The following is a 13,850-nucleotide window of genomic DNA, read 5'->3' on the forward strand; positions in this document are numbered from 1 at the left end:
TAGTCGGAACACTAAATTAACTGTATACAAGACAGTGTTCAAACCAGTTTTAACTTATGGATCTGAGAGCTGGGTCAGAAGTAAAACACTTGACCAAAGACCAGAGACTGCAGATATGAGAGTCCTGAGAAAGATTAGAGGCATGAACAGATGGCATCAATGGCAGTATCATATTAAAAATGAGGATATTAGGAAAGAACTTGAAATTGTCAGCATCCAGGAATGCGTTAGCAGAGCTAATCTCAGGTGGTATGGTCACTTGAACAGAATGGGCAAGGAAAGATTAGCAAAACAAGTGTTCTCTGCCAGGTAGACAGGAAAACGACCCAGAGGAAGTCCAAGATATAGGTGGATTGATACGGTACAAAGTGCCTTAGACGATAGAAATTTAAGATCTGATAATGATGTTGGAGTCTTGACAAGTAACAGACTGATTTGGAGGAAAATTGTAGATAGGAATTTAGTAATGAGGTAAATTTTTCATGAAGTACTATCATATCCTGTACACCACTTGAGGATACATGTCAGGAATTTGATGATGATTATTTTTCTTCATGCTTCCTGGACGTCTTGGTTTCCATGTATAGTTTCCAAATCTGGCCACATATCTTTTACATTTTTCATTATTGCTTATCTTTTCTTTCATTATTCTATTAATCTTCCATGTATAGACATTAAATAATCAGAAAGGATCAAATACCATATCACTAATGACAGAGCAAATGTAGCAAAAACTATTAATCAGTTTCCTGGGTTTCACATTTAGTGTTGGTTAGCATATGGTCTAGAGGAAATTTTGGTCACAAAATATGTTGTATATACTCTGTCTTATTAAAGTATATAATAAAAAAGTATTTATTAAATGGTTTAATTAACAAAATTCTCAGTTAATCTATGGAATAACAAATTTCATACTTTGTTGATAACACATAATGCATGGCATGCTACTTGTATTTGAGGAGCTGCAGACTACTTCTAAAATTTCATATTCAGAAATTAAGATATTTTCTGTCATTGTTGCAATATGATGACCTTTGTAATACCTTCCTTTTGTTGCCAATTTTTGATGAAAACATTTCAAACATGAGGTGAAATCATTGAGTTGAGACTTGGTTATAATGGCCACTGGTATGGGCTTGTTAAACTTTGTCATGGCAGTCATCCACAGTTGAACATGGACTTTTGAGCCATGTTTTTTTTTTTTTTTGTCTGTGGATTCTTTGCAAAAATCTATCTCCCTAGACTTTACAGTCTTTGAAACCTCTGGTATTAGATTATATTTGCTCACAAAAGAGCATTATGATTTTATTTCTCATGATCAAATCCTGCAGATATAGTGGTTGAGAGATTTCAACAGCAAGATTAAGATAAGACTATGGCCAATTGAAAAATAACTTTTTCAAATTTTTTTACCCATTTTCCACTTCATAGTCATAATTTTATTCATTTCTAATTTGATTGTTATATGCAACTCCAAACAAACAAAATTGAAACTGTATAATTTTTTTTGCAGAAGTTTGAACTGATAACAGTTATTTTATTAATTGCTTATTTTAATTTTTTTAAGGAACCAGTCACATACGCTTGTTTGTTCTGGATGAAGCAGATGAAATGCTGTCTCGTGGTTTTAAAGATCAGATTTATGATGTCTTTAAAACTCTTCCTACTGATATCCAAGTAAGATGAAAAATCCAACATGTATATCATAAATCCCTGAATAGTTTTTTTAGTTATTCTGATATCAGTTTGAAAATTTCTCTAAAACAACAGCTTATGTTGTTATTAATTAGGAAAAGTCAGACTTTTTTTGGTGAATGATATAAGAATAAAACTTGATTTCTGAATGTGAAGGCTTGGAAATTCTGGATATGTGATATGGTAGGGACAATATAAAATATAAATAGATCCAGTGCTTGTGCCATATAAGAAAGGTAGTCCATCCATCAATGATTTATGTTTCAGTGTTAAAATGATGTATAAATAAGTGAAGGTTACAGTTTTTTGTGTACCTCTTTATTAGACTTGATATTTGCATCAGTATATTTTGCAGAATTAACAACTTGCCATTATTCTTTAGTTTGGTCATAAATCATTAATTTTAGTTTATCATTATTCTCACTTTAATTATTAATCTGTTTATTGCTTTTTTATGTGACTCCCACTTGCAAAAGGTTAAACCTATAGTATGTTTAACTGGGAAGAATTTTTTTCTATTTTGTACACATGAATATCTCGAGACCAAAACTCCAGCTGGTCACTACCTATAGTGAAGCCTGCAACAGCTGTAAAAGAACCACCAAATCCAAATAAGACTTTCAAAGGGCCAAATGCTCCAAACTTGCCTCCTGCCCAAATGGCAATCACTCCTTCTGGTTCCTTGTCAAGGCCATTGGATACAACTTTTGCCTACTCGGATTTCCACCACTCTCACATCCAGATAGGACAAATGCCATGGAGAAATCCAGTGAATCCCAAGTAGTTGCCCTCGATATCTCCAATGCCTTTGACCGAGTCTGGCACAAAGGCTTACTAAGCAAACTCTCGTCATTTGGACTGCCTCAGGGCTTCTGCAGATGGATTGCCAGCTTCCTGTCTGGACGCACACTATGTGTGATGGTAGACTGCTCCCTATCCTCTCACCATCCAACAAATGCTGGGGTCCCACAGGGCTCAGTTCTCTCACCGGCCCTCTTCCTTCTGTATATCAGTGACCTACTTCAGTTGACCTCAAACTTAATACACAGTTTTGCAGATGACAGCACATTACATTCCTCCCTTTCATTTGATAAACCCTACTCTATACAACCTACCTCAACCCACAGAACATCAACCACCACTGCCCTTAATTCTGACCTCCAAGCCATCTGCCAATGGGGCTTAGATAACCTCATCAACTTCATTGCTAGTAAAACCCAGTTCTGTCTTATTTCTCACAAAAAAGAACCATTTCCCCCCAGCATTGTTTTCGATAACACTCAAATTCTCAGACAAGATGAAATTTCTCTTCTCGGAATTACCTTGACATCAAGCCTCTCCTGGCATAAACACATCACAACCATTGCATCCTTAGCTTCCAAAAAACTAGGCTGCCTCTTTCACTCTAGATGCTACTTCACCTCTAAGCAGCTGTTAACGCTATACAAGTCACAAATCTGCCCATCTCTTGCATCTTGAGTGGGGTTCCAAAAAGCTTCCTCAAAATGCTCGATTCAATACAGAGGAGAGCAATTAGACTAATAAATGACCCATCCCTCACCAACCCATTCCTCCCACTTTCACATAGATGCCTGGTCTCTGCAATTTGTATATTCTATAAATATTTTCATGGGAAATGTTCATCTGAAACAGCATCAGTAATTCCATACAACACATACAGCTGTCGCCCAACATCCTTTCACATTACACCCCGAAACCCACAAAACAAATTTCTTTTCCTTCTCATTCATCCCTGCTACTGCAGTATTGTGGAACAGTCTTCCCCCCAGACGTATTTCCCAAGAAATACAAGATGCAGGCATTCATATCTAATGTAAACAAGTTTCTCCTTTCTCAACCCACCACCCATATACGGTACTAACGTACTGCAGGTTGACCAACCAACCTCCTGTATATGGGTCGAACATAAAAAAAAAAGTATTATAATTACCTCACCGACTTACTGGCATTTTTATCGAGAAAATGAAAATGATATTTTTATAGAGAAAAAATATAATTTTTCTCTTCTAATTCCTGCATTGATGACCTGGACAAAGTTCCCTTCTCTCCGCCAAGAACAGCTCTCCATGTTAGCCATAGTCTTCTGCCAGAAAGCTATCCAAAGAATCCTTAATAACCTGAACACAAACAAGGCAATCTGTTCCTGGGGAGAAGGGATATGCTAATCACTTGGCCAACTGTATAACCGTTTTATTATTCCATTCCTAGTGTCCAATTTGTAAATATTTCCTCTGTTTTATCAAGTATAATAGCTAATATAGAGCAATAATCACCTTTTTCACATTCTACTTCTGGAACTTGAATATACACAGTAGAATTTATCATTTATTACTTTGGTTTGGTGATTTAATTTAGCCATCAAAATTTCTAGAAAAGCTAATATCTGATTTTTATGATCCAGTGGCATTCAGGAAATGAGTGAAGTAAATTAAAAAAAGAAAAATATGCTTATCCTGTCATTTACAGTAAGAAGCTTTTATTTCAGCAGTTTTGGGTTAGAATTCCAAAGCCTAAAAATACTGCTTTGATGTTCATCTGCTCATGGAAGAATTTCTTCTTTGAATATATCTTTAAAATTTCAAAATCGCAAAAAAATAAATTTTTCTATGCATTTTGCTGTCACTTGTTTTAAGAATCATTGCTACTAGTTGATTCAGAAATGGGAGACAAAGAAGGATAAAAATGCTGATTAATGAAGGATGCTTCAGTTTTAGTACCTAAATAGTTTATCAAAGAAGCATATACAGTAAGAACTGAACTTTTTTTCGTTCAGTTTTGTCATATGTAAGCAGTATCAGAATACTGAATAAACAATAACAATGAAATAACTTGCATGATAATTGTCAACTTTTTTTACTTTCCATTGTTTCACATGATCTACAGAGTCAAAAGCCTTAGTAGATCAAGAAAACAAAGGTAGACATTCTTTTGATATTTCTGTGTTCTTTCTATTATCCATCTCATGTTGGTAATCTGATCTCTTGTTCCTCTGCCTTTTCAAAATCTTCCTGTTCACCTGACATTTCTCTCTTCATGAATGGTTCCAGTCTTTTCTGAATGATCTTAAGTAAGACTTACATGAGAAATCAGTGCCATAGTTCTGTAATTTTTGCAATCTTGGAGTCCTTTTTGTAAAGGGCTTCTGTATACTCTTTCCATCTTTCTTTCATGCCTGCAGCTTCTGTGTAAGATATCCTTTTGTGATTACTTTTCAATATTGTCACCTTGGTGCTGAACTTCCATGTCAATTCCCTGATCTTTTTGAAAATGACAGTTTTATTTTATTTATTTTCTTGATGTTTTTCCCATTCATGATAGTGCATTAGTGCCACTGTAAACTGTGGCTATTTATTGCTATTTATAAGCCTGCTTGGTTACTGTGCCTTTGTAACGATTAAATGTCTAATGCGTTTTTGTAATATTTTTATTCTAATTAATTGTGCGCTTTTACTTTCATAACCTCTTTTACTTATTCTGTTGCATACTATGTCTATCCACCTTTCACATTTACTAGTCATATGCCTACGAACACTGGAAAATTTATTTGTTAAGACTGCGCCACCAGTATTTCTATATCAGTATAAGACTCGGTAATATGTCCGGTAGATCTCTCTCTTACTAGCATAAAACCCTTCAACAAAGTTTACATAAACAGTTGTGATTTTGAAGTACTTAAACTACGCTCTTAATGCCTTAGTTGTTTCCTGCTCACAAGTCCGATTTTATTTAGGAACAGTGCATTGTAATTTAAAGAATCAGGCGGCACTCTGTTGACATAAATAAAACACATTTATTTACATTAATATCAAAGTACATTAATTAAATGATAGGGAGGTTACTCCTTCTACCTATCCATTAGACTTTCGGCATAAAGAAACAAACTTTCCCTTTTCAATACTAATTTAACTATATAATACAATTATTCAATTACTTCTCTCATTATTTCAAATTATTGAAAACTGATTTACTCACTAAAAGGTTAGCTAACTATGCCAAGTTATTTCACAAATCTTATGCCAATCATTATCATTCCAAATGACTTTTATAGACACTTCTTATTATTAAGCTAATTCTTATCAGTCCATCTATAACATATCTTCTAGATTATAAAAGGAAATGTACAAAAAATTAGAACAAACTTACAGAAGCTCTGTATTGCACACTAAAGTCTCTATGGCTTTTCTTTCATCTCGGGTCATTGACTTCCTTCAGGAGTGTCTTGCATCAGCAGTATCTCGTTGGGTATTGTGGACTGCAACCTGCGGTACTCGAAATACTCCAGCAAGAGGTTGATCTCCTGTGGTTAAAGGACTTCTGAGCGAAACTGCTTCGGGTATTTACATCAGCTGTTCTCTCATCGTTCCCATTTTTCTCCTCTGGCTTGGGCTCGCCGTAACGTCTGGTCCTCTGGATCCTACTCTGATACTTCTGTACTTGCCGACGACTGGCTCCTTGACTGCCGACTCTGATAGCTCTAATTGCCGCCTCTGAAGACTGTAACTGCCATCGACTGGCTCCTCTCTGTTAGGCTCAGTCCCTTTTTTGCCAAAGAATTCGGCACGACTCCTTGATCTTCTTTTAAGACCGACCCATTCTTTCTTCTCCTCCGTGCATTCCTTTGATCGTATCTTGTCGGGCAGCAGAAACTTGTCTGAAATTTTCAGATCTCTCAGTCACTGATTTTGAAGGTGTTTATGCACAGAGCTCGTAAGCAACTTTCTCATACGCTAAAATCGTAAACAACTTTCTCATGCTCTCATATAGAGCTATTATACAAATTTCTGGTGGCAAAGCATTGCCTTTGTTTTTGATATTCTAAAATATTCTTATTAAAGGAGTAAATACAGTTAATTTTCCATAGGGTTATTTACAGTAATATTTAGCATGAAATATACAGAGACATACAAAGTTATTTTTGTAACATTCTTATGGGACTAGACTTCTGTAAAAATCGATGTAAAGTGCTTTGGTATTTCCAAGCTATATCAATTTTTACACTTCGATTGGGCTAAGGATTTTTTTCCTATTTTTATTATTTATTTATTTTTTGTGTTTTTTACATAGTCTGGTAACCCTTCTCTATAGACTGAACATGGAACTTTTTCAAGCCACTTCAGGCCTCCAATAAACAGGGTGGTGGTCACACACTGGGCATTGAAATTCATCTCCCATCTAAAGATAATTACAAACATGTATGCTTACAGTAGGATTCCAGCCTGCAAGCTGTTGGTTGGAGAGTAGGTAAGCCGACTACTTGGTCAAACCAGGCCAGCAAGAATTGCCCATTTAGATGATATACTTATGAGGATGTTTGTTTCTGAAAACAGATTCAGTCCAGGAGGAGGAGAATAGTTTTTCTCCTACTTCACTATACCTGAGAAGTTAGCTATAGAGAATTGAAATATTGACTTTATAGATTTCTTTATCAACTATTATTGTATTTCTCAACTCTTATAGGCTAATTTCTATGCCTAAGTAAAAATATCAGTGGTACACTCTCCTATTCTTAGATTTCACTTTGAGGTTCAAACCATCAAATGATCAGAGAAGTAATTCAGACTAATAGACTATCAGAATTTGAAACAAACAATGAAACAAACAAGATTCTGCCAGTACATCTTTTTTTGCAGAAAATATATGTTTCTCTAATCCAGATACGAAAAAGGTCGCAGCAACTTATAGCATTATGGATGCAATCTTTTAAATGCTTTCTTTGAATTGAACTTAAATGGCAGAATGCTATTGACTGAGATCACTGATGCAAAAATTGGAGGAGAAATGAGCAGTAAGACCCTCTTCCCCATTCTACCCTGTATGCAGCAATGCAGTAAAAGCCATTTTCTCAGTATGATTATCAAAACTACACACTGCTGATTTTCTGATTTTTCAGCTTTCTACCCATTCACAATACGAGTTAAGTAAGAAGAACCTTGTTATCATTGGAAAGCCGAAGCTTGTTAGAAAATAAATAAGAGAGGAAAGCTGTTTCAAACGGGAGAAAAAGCTTAGAAATGGAGGAAAGGAGTTAGAGATGATAAAGGTGACATGAAAAAAGATATCCTGGAAGTATGGAGTAATTACTTTGAAAAATTGCTAAATGAAACAAGCAGTGATGACAGCACAGTGATAAAAAGCACTGACCAGGCATGCAGTCAGGAATACATATCCATACTTGAAGTAGAAAAAGCCATCAAAGGCTTGAAGTGTGGAAAGGCAGCAGGAATAGGTGATATTCGACCAGAAATGCTGAAGTATGGTGGTATAAAAGTCTTACAGGGACTGCACTGCATAGTTCAAAAGGCCTGGACAGAGGGACAAATTCCAGATGATTGGAGTAGAGCTCTCATAGTATCCATATATAAAAAGGGAAATAAAACTGAATGTGAGAATTACAGAAGTATTTCCCTACTGAGTGTTCCTGGCAAGATTTATGCCAGCATACTTGAGAAACGGTTGAGAAGAATTGTGGTGAGGAGCAAGCTGGATTCAGGCCAAATAGAGGCTCTCAGGATCAGCTCTTCACTTTACTACAAATCAAAGCATGGTAATAGAAAAAAGATCTGTATTTAAGTTTTGTCGATCTGGAAAAGGCATATGACAAGATGCCAAGAGAGAGAGAGAGAAGCTATTCAATACGCTACAGTTATATGGTGTCAGTGGGACATTATATCAAGCAATACTTAGTCTTTATTTGAGTTGCAAGTCTGCAGTTAGAAATGAAGTACAGGAAGATAGTTTAATGTTAAATCTGGTGTGAGAGAAGGATGTACATTATCCCCTCTGTTATTCATTATCTATATGGATCACATTATGAAGGAAAGTGGTATTAAACATGATATCAGAATTGGAGATGTTAATATGAGCTCTTTGCTTTATGCAGACGATGTTATACTTCTAAATAAATCCGCTACAAGTTTGCAAGATTCCCTGACTAAATTGAATAACTGTTGTAATAGATATGGTGTGAAGGTCAGCAATAAAAAGACAAAGACAATGAAAATAGGTAGAATCCTTGAAAATGTCAACTGTGTTGTGAATGGAGAACCTGTGGAACAAGTAAAACATTTCAGCTACTTAGGCACGATTTTTAGTGAAGATGGTAACAGGCCAAATAGAGGCTGTCAGGATCAGATCTTCACTTTATGCCAGCATACTTGAGAAACGGTTGAGAAGAATTGTGGAAGAAAAGCTTGGTGAAGAACAAGCTGGATTCAGGCCAAATAGAGGCTGTCAGGATCAGATCTTCACTTTATGACAAATAGTTGAAAAAGTATGTGAATATAACAAAGAACTCTATTTATGTTTTGTCGATCTGGAAAAGGCATATGACAAGGAGCCAAGAGAGAAGCTATTCAATACGCTACAGTTTTTATGGTGTCAACAGGACATTATATCAAGCAATACTTAGTCTTTATTCGAGTTGTAAGTCATCAGTTAGAATTGAAGGAAGTACAGGAATATAGTTTAATGTTAAATCTGGTGTGAGACAAGGATGTACATTGTCCCCTCTGTTATTCATTATCTATATGATCACATTATGAAGGAAAATGGTATTAAACATGATATCAGAATTGGAGATGTTAATATCTGCTCTTTGCTTTATGCGGACGATGTTATACTTCTAAATATAACCGCTACAAGTTTGCAAGATTCCCTGACTAAATTGAATAACTGTTGATATAGTATGAAGGTCAGCAATAAAAAGACAAAGACAATGAAAATAGGTAGAAACCTTGAAAATGTCAACTGCGTTGTGAATGGAGAACCTATAAACAAGTAAAACATTTCAGCTCCTTAGGCACAATTTTTAGTGAAGATGGTAAATTCAATATAGAAATAGACAACAGAATCAACAAAGCTGGTATTGTATTAAGTCAATTGAATAAATTCATATGGAAAAAGAGAGAAATTAGTCAGAACACTAAATTAGCTGTATACAAGACAGTGTTCAAACCAATTTTAACTTATGGATCTGAGAGCTGTGTCAGAAATAAAACACTTGACCAAAGACTAGAATCCACAGATATGAGAGTCTTGAGAAAGTTTATAGGCGTGAACAGATGGCATCAATGGCAATATTATATAAAAAATGAAGATATTAGGAAAGAACTTGACATTGTCAGCATCCAGGAATGCGTTAGCAGAGCTAATCTCAGGTGGTATGGTCACTTGAACAGAATGGGCAAGGAAAGATTAGCAAAACAAGTGTTCTCTGCCAGGTAGACAGGAAAACGACCCAGAGGAAGTCCAAGATATAGGTGGATTTATATGGTACAAAGTGCCTTAGACGATAGAAATATAAGATCTGATAATGATGTTGGAGTCTTGACAAGTAACAGACTGATTTGGAGGAAAATTGTAGATAGGAATTTAGTAATGAGGTAAATTTTTCATGAAGTACTATCATGTTCTGTACACCCCTTGAGGGTACATGTCAGGAATTTGATGATGAGCTGTTTCAAAAAGAAAGAGAAAAGTTGTGGTGAGACTGTATGAATGAGGAAGAAAAATTTCTTTGAATTTGGAGTTAAAATGGGAAGAGGTATAAAATTGTTATTGCATGTGTTTCACCAAGTTTTCAGAGAGAAAGAATAATGAGAATTTCCATGGCCTATTTGAACAATAAACATTGAATTATTAGTAAAAAATGCAACTACAGCTTGAAAGAATACTTAATTTGCAAGCTGTGGTCATTGACGATACTTATATTCGCAATTCCAAATGGCTTCCTTTTTCAAACTGTATCACAATATGAGAAATAGATGTTGAGTCATCTGCTATCATAAATGATCTCTCTCAAATTACTCACATACCTGTCATCATTCCTGATAATCATAACCATCCAAATCATCCCAGTTTCTTTCTCCAGATATCATTCGGAGCATGGTATATCCAAGGATGCTCTTTATTCTACAGATTACATCATCAATTCCTGACCATATCTCCTATTAACAGTTTTACTCCAAATTAGTCTATTACTGGTCAGCACTCAATATTGCTATATCTAATATTTTGCACTTCTAAGTACTTCTGACTGAATCAATCCACCTAGGCCTTGGTCTTTCTTTGGGCCTTTTACTTTCATCTTGGCATCAAACATTGGTAATATTTTTTCTCCCATTCTGTTTGAGTGATCGTTACCACTTCAAATTAGGTTTGTTCACACATTCTTGAATGCCAACAGTGTCAAGTTGCTTCCTATTGTTCTTTCCTAATATGATTTTTTTTAATGTAATATAATTTTATTTAATATCAATATAACATTGCGAAGGTTATTTTTTTAAGGAGCACCCCTGATATGCAATTTTAATGAATAAAAATATTATGACATAATGTATATTCAGACATACCTTGAGTAGACCTGGAGTACTTCGTGTTCTGGCTTTAAAATTTAAAAGTTTAAAATCTTCTTGGAACATGAACTGAGATTATACATCATTAATAAGTATAAAGTCATAAAACCAAACATCTTAAAATAATGAAATTACAAGGGAATTAAAACAACTGTAAAATAAACTAAAAAAGAAAGAAAAAATAAGATGAAAAATACATCGAAAATTTAAAAACATTTATTTAATGTAATTTTTCTCAGAACTGTCACATCTGTGATCTCTAATCTGATTGTCATACAAAATAACTAGATCCAGGAATATGATGGGCGACTGGTAGTTACACCCATGATAACATCTGACACAGTACAAAATTCTTCAAAGCCCCACCCCCACCCCGATCCGCAATTGATTTTGATGGCTTTTGTATTTGCGATGTGAAAAACATACAAAGCAGTAGCTTATACTATGGGGTGAAATTCTCATTTAACTACACAGGAAGTGTTTAGTTTTCCATCTATGCAAGTACTTCACAGTGCTCCCCACATTATCTCCCATGAGACAAGATCTAGCACAGTTAGCAGCTGCAGAATTATTTGCTAATGTATTCTGGAAGTTCCTTGATGCATTGCCAGGTTCAGTCCAGTGTGCAATCTGATGATGAGTCAGCTTACCTGTTATGTTATACTCTTAAAGTGCCAGAGGAAGTGTTGACTATACTTAATGAGCCATGAAGGAACTACATTGTGTGTGTATGTGCACATACGTGCAGGGTGGGAAAAATTTGGAGATTGCTCGGAAGATCAAACATAGCCATAACCACTGCAGATGGTCCAGTAAGGGCAGTGTTTTTTCACTTTAGCAATGAGTCATTTGCACACTAAGGATCTAATTGGCATTTCTGATAACCAGGAATGGTATGATAATAATATGGCAATACCTTCAATAAATGTGATGATTGTGTTATATTGGGTTATATATGGATAGGATGCTATATTGCCATGATTTATCAACTGTTTGTCTGAAAGTAAAAATTTGATCCTCACTACCTCCATTTGGCCTGAACACACATTTCCCAAATTCTTCTTCATCACCAAATAAAGACAATGGATGTGAAAAGAGTAATCATAACTGAGGACTTAATTATGCAAACATTGATTGGGTAGCATTAAAATCTCAAGAAGAATGAAACTGAATTTATTGAACTGTTGCGAGACCACTTCCTGAAACAGCATCTGACAGAAGGAGTTTGAGGTCAAAGAGTGTTAGATTTGATTATAGTGTCAAAGGGTGTTTCAGTTAAAGACTTAACTTATTCTGCCTCTGGTTGGTGACAGTGATCATGTGGTAACCACTTGGGAATTGACTAAGTTTATGAATGTTCCATTCAGAAAAGGTTACATGCTGAACTACAAAGCAGGAAATTATGACCACCTGAGGAGTATACCGAATTCAGTGCATTGGTATCGGTTGCTGGATGGAAAGAATATCGACAGTGCATGGAAAGCATTTAAAAAATACTTAAATGGTGCAATATCCGAATGTGTCCCGAGAGTTCAAAGAATAAATAGGGTAGGAGTCAATTGGATATGTAATCTTATTAAGCAAGAGATTCGTAAGAAAAGGATGATGTGGAAGGAATGCTGTGTTCATAAGGACAATAAAAATTATAAGCAGGAGGCCGGAAGAGTTAGAGGGAAAGCTAAGTCTGAGCATGAAAAGAAACTGGCTCTGCAAGCTTGGAACATTGCAGAAGAATTTATCGTTATGCTCTGCAATTAAAAGAAAGAATGAATATGAAAGAATAACTCTGCTAAACGCAGTTGGTGTGAGTGTCACAGCTACACAAGAGGTTGTTTGACTATTGAGTGCTCACTATCAAACTAACTATTGTATATAATTGCAACTGGTGTCCTTAGCCCATACTTCTCATAGGTGACTATTGGACACAACACTATGGGGTAATGCGAACACGAATGAACGAGGTTGTATCTTATACTCATTCATATTTTGCAATAGACATTACAATCTGCTCACCTGCCATTTTTCCACTGCTCATTTGGGATGTCGAAGGGAACATCAATGGAAGTGATTTTCCTGTTATTTGCACTATGTCTTCACAGAATCATCTTCTCCTATATAGATGCTCCTGTGGGAAATGAACCAGGCCGATCAGAATACTTTTTCCACATCTTGCAAAATTTAATATCAAAGCAGTCAAACATCCTTCAAACAAAGTGGTGAAGTAGGTCACAGATTGTATTGTTTAGGCAGCAACAGTTGCAATTCTTAAAACATGTCGATTCCTGCTCTATCCAAAGTCATGGTGGAATTCAGTGTCCAGCAGCTAAAAAAGATATAGAAAGAGCATGGGGTATATTTTGTAGATACCCTATCACATCAAATCTAATAGCTTTTAAATGTTCTTTGGCCAAAGCAGGTTATGTGAGACATCAGAGGCAAAAACAATCTTGGATGCAATTTACATCGATTAATCAAACAACCAAAAATTGTATGGGATAAAATCTTGAAAATGTAGGTTAGATATAATGCACTGTTTATCTACCTTGGAATGTAACAGATGTGTTGTTGCTGATCCTAAAGCCATTGCAGACACTTTGGTAGAAGATTGCTGGTATCTCAGGAACAGCTTCATATCTTCCTGAATTTTAATATTGAAAGAGCAACAAGAGGAAACAGCAGCTAAACTTTTCTATCAGTGTACTAGAAGAAGAACTAAAAAGAGCTCTTCTACTCTGGCATGGAGTAGGTCCCTTAGGCATCCATTATGAAATCATAAAACCT

At 35.5% G+C, this 13,850-nt stretch overlaps 1 protein-coding gene across 1 annotated transcript in view; it reads left to right on the forward strand.

Moving 5' to 3' along the window:
• The window catches only part of LOC150100505 (eukaryotic initiation factor 4A-I-like), a 177,895-nt gene that overhangs the window by 107,356 nt on the left and 56,689 nt on the right, over positions 1–13,850 (forward strand). Inside the window, exon 6 of the mRNA XM_090403231.1 lies at positions 1,568–1,677. Coding sequence (XP_090259357.1) covers positions 1,568–1,677 — 110 coding nt within the window. The remainder of the gene's footprint in view (positions 1–1,567; positions 1,678–13,850) is intronic.

Source organism: Typopeltis vanoorti, chromosome 13 (assembly GCF_054136105.1).
Source record: "Typopeltis vanoorti isolate ZY-2024b chromosome 13, IOZ_Tvanoo_1.0, whole genome shotgun sequence".
NCBI classification, from domain to species: Eukaryota; Metazoa; Arthropoda; class Arachnida; order Uropygi; family Thelyphonidae; genus Typopeltis; species Typopeltis vanoorti.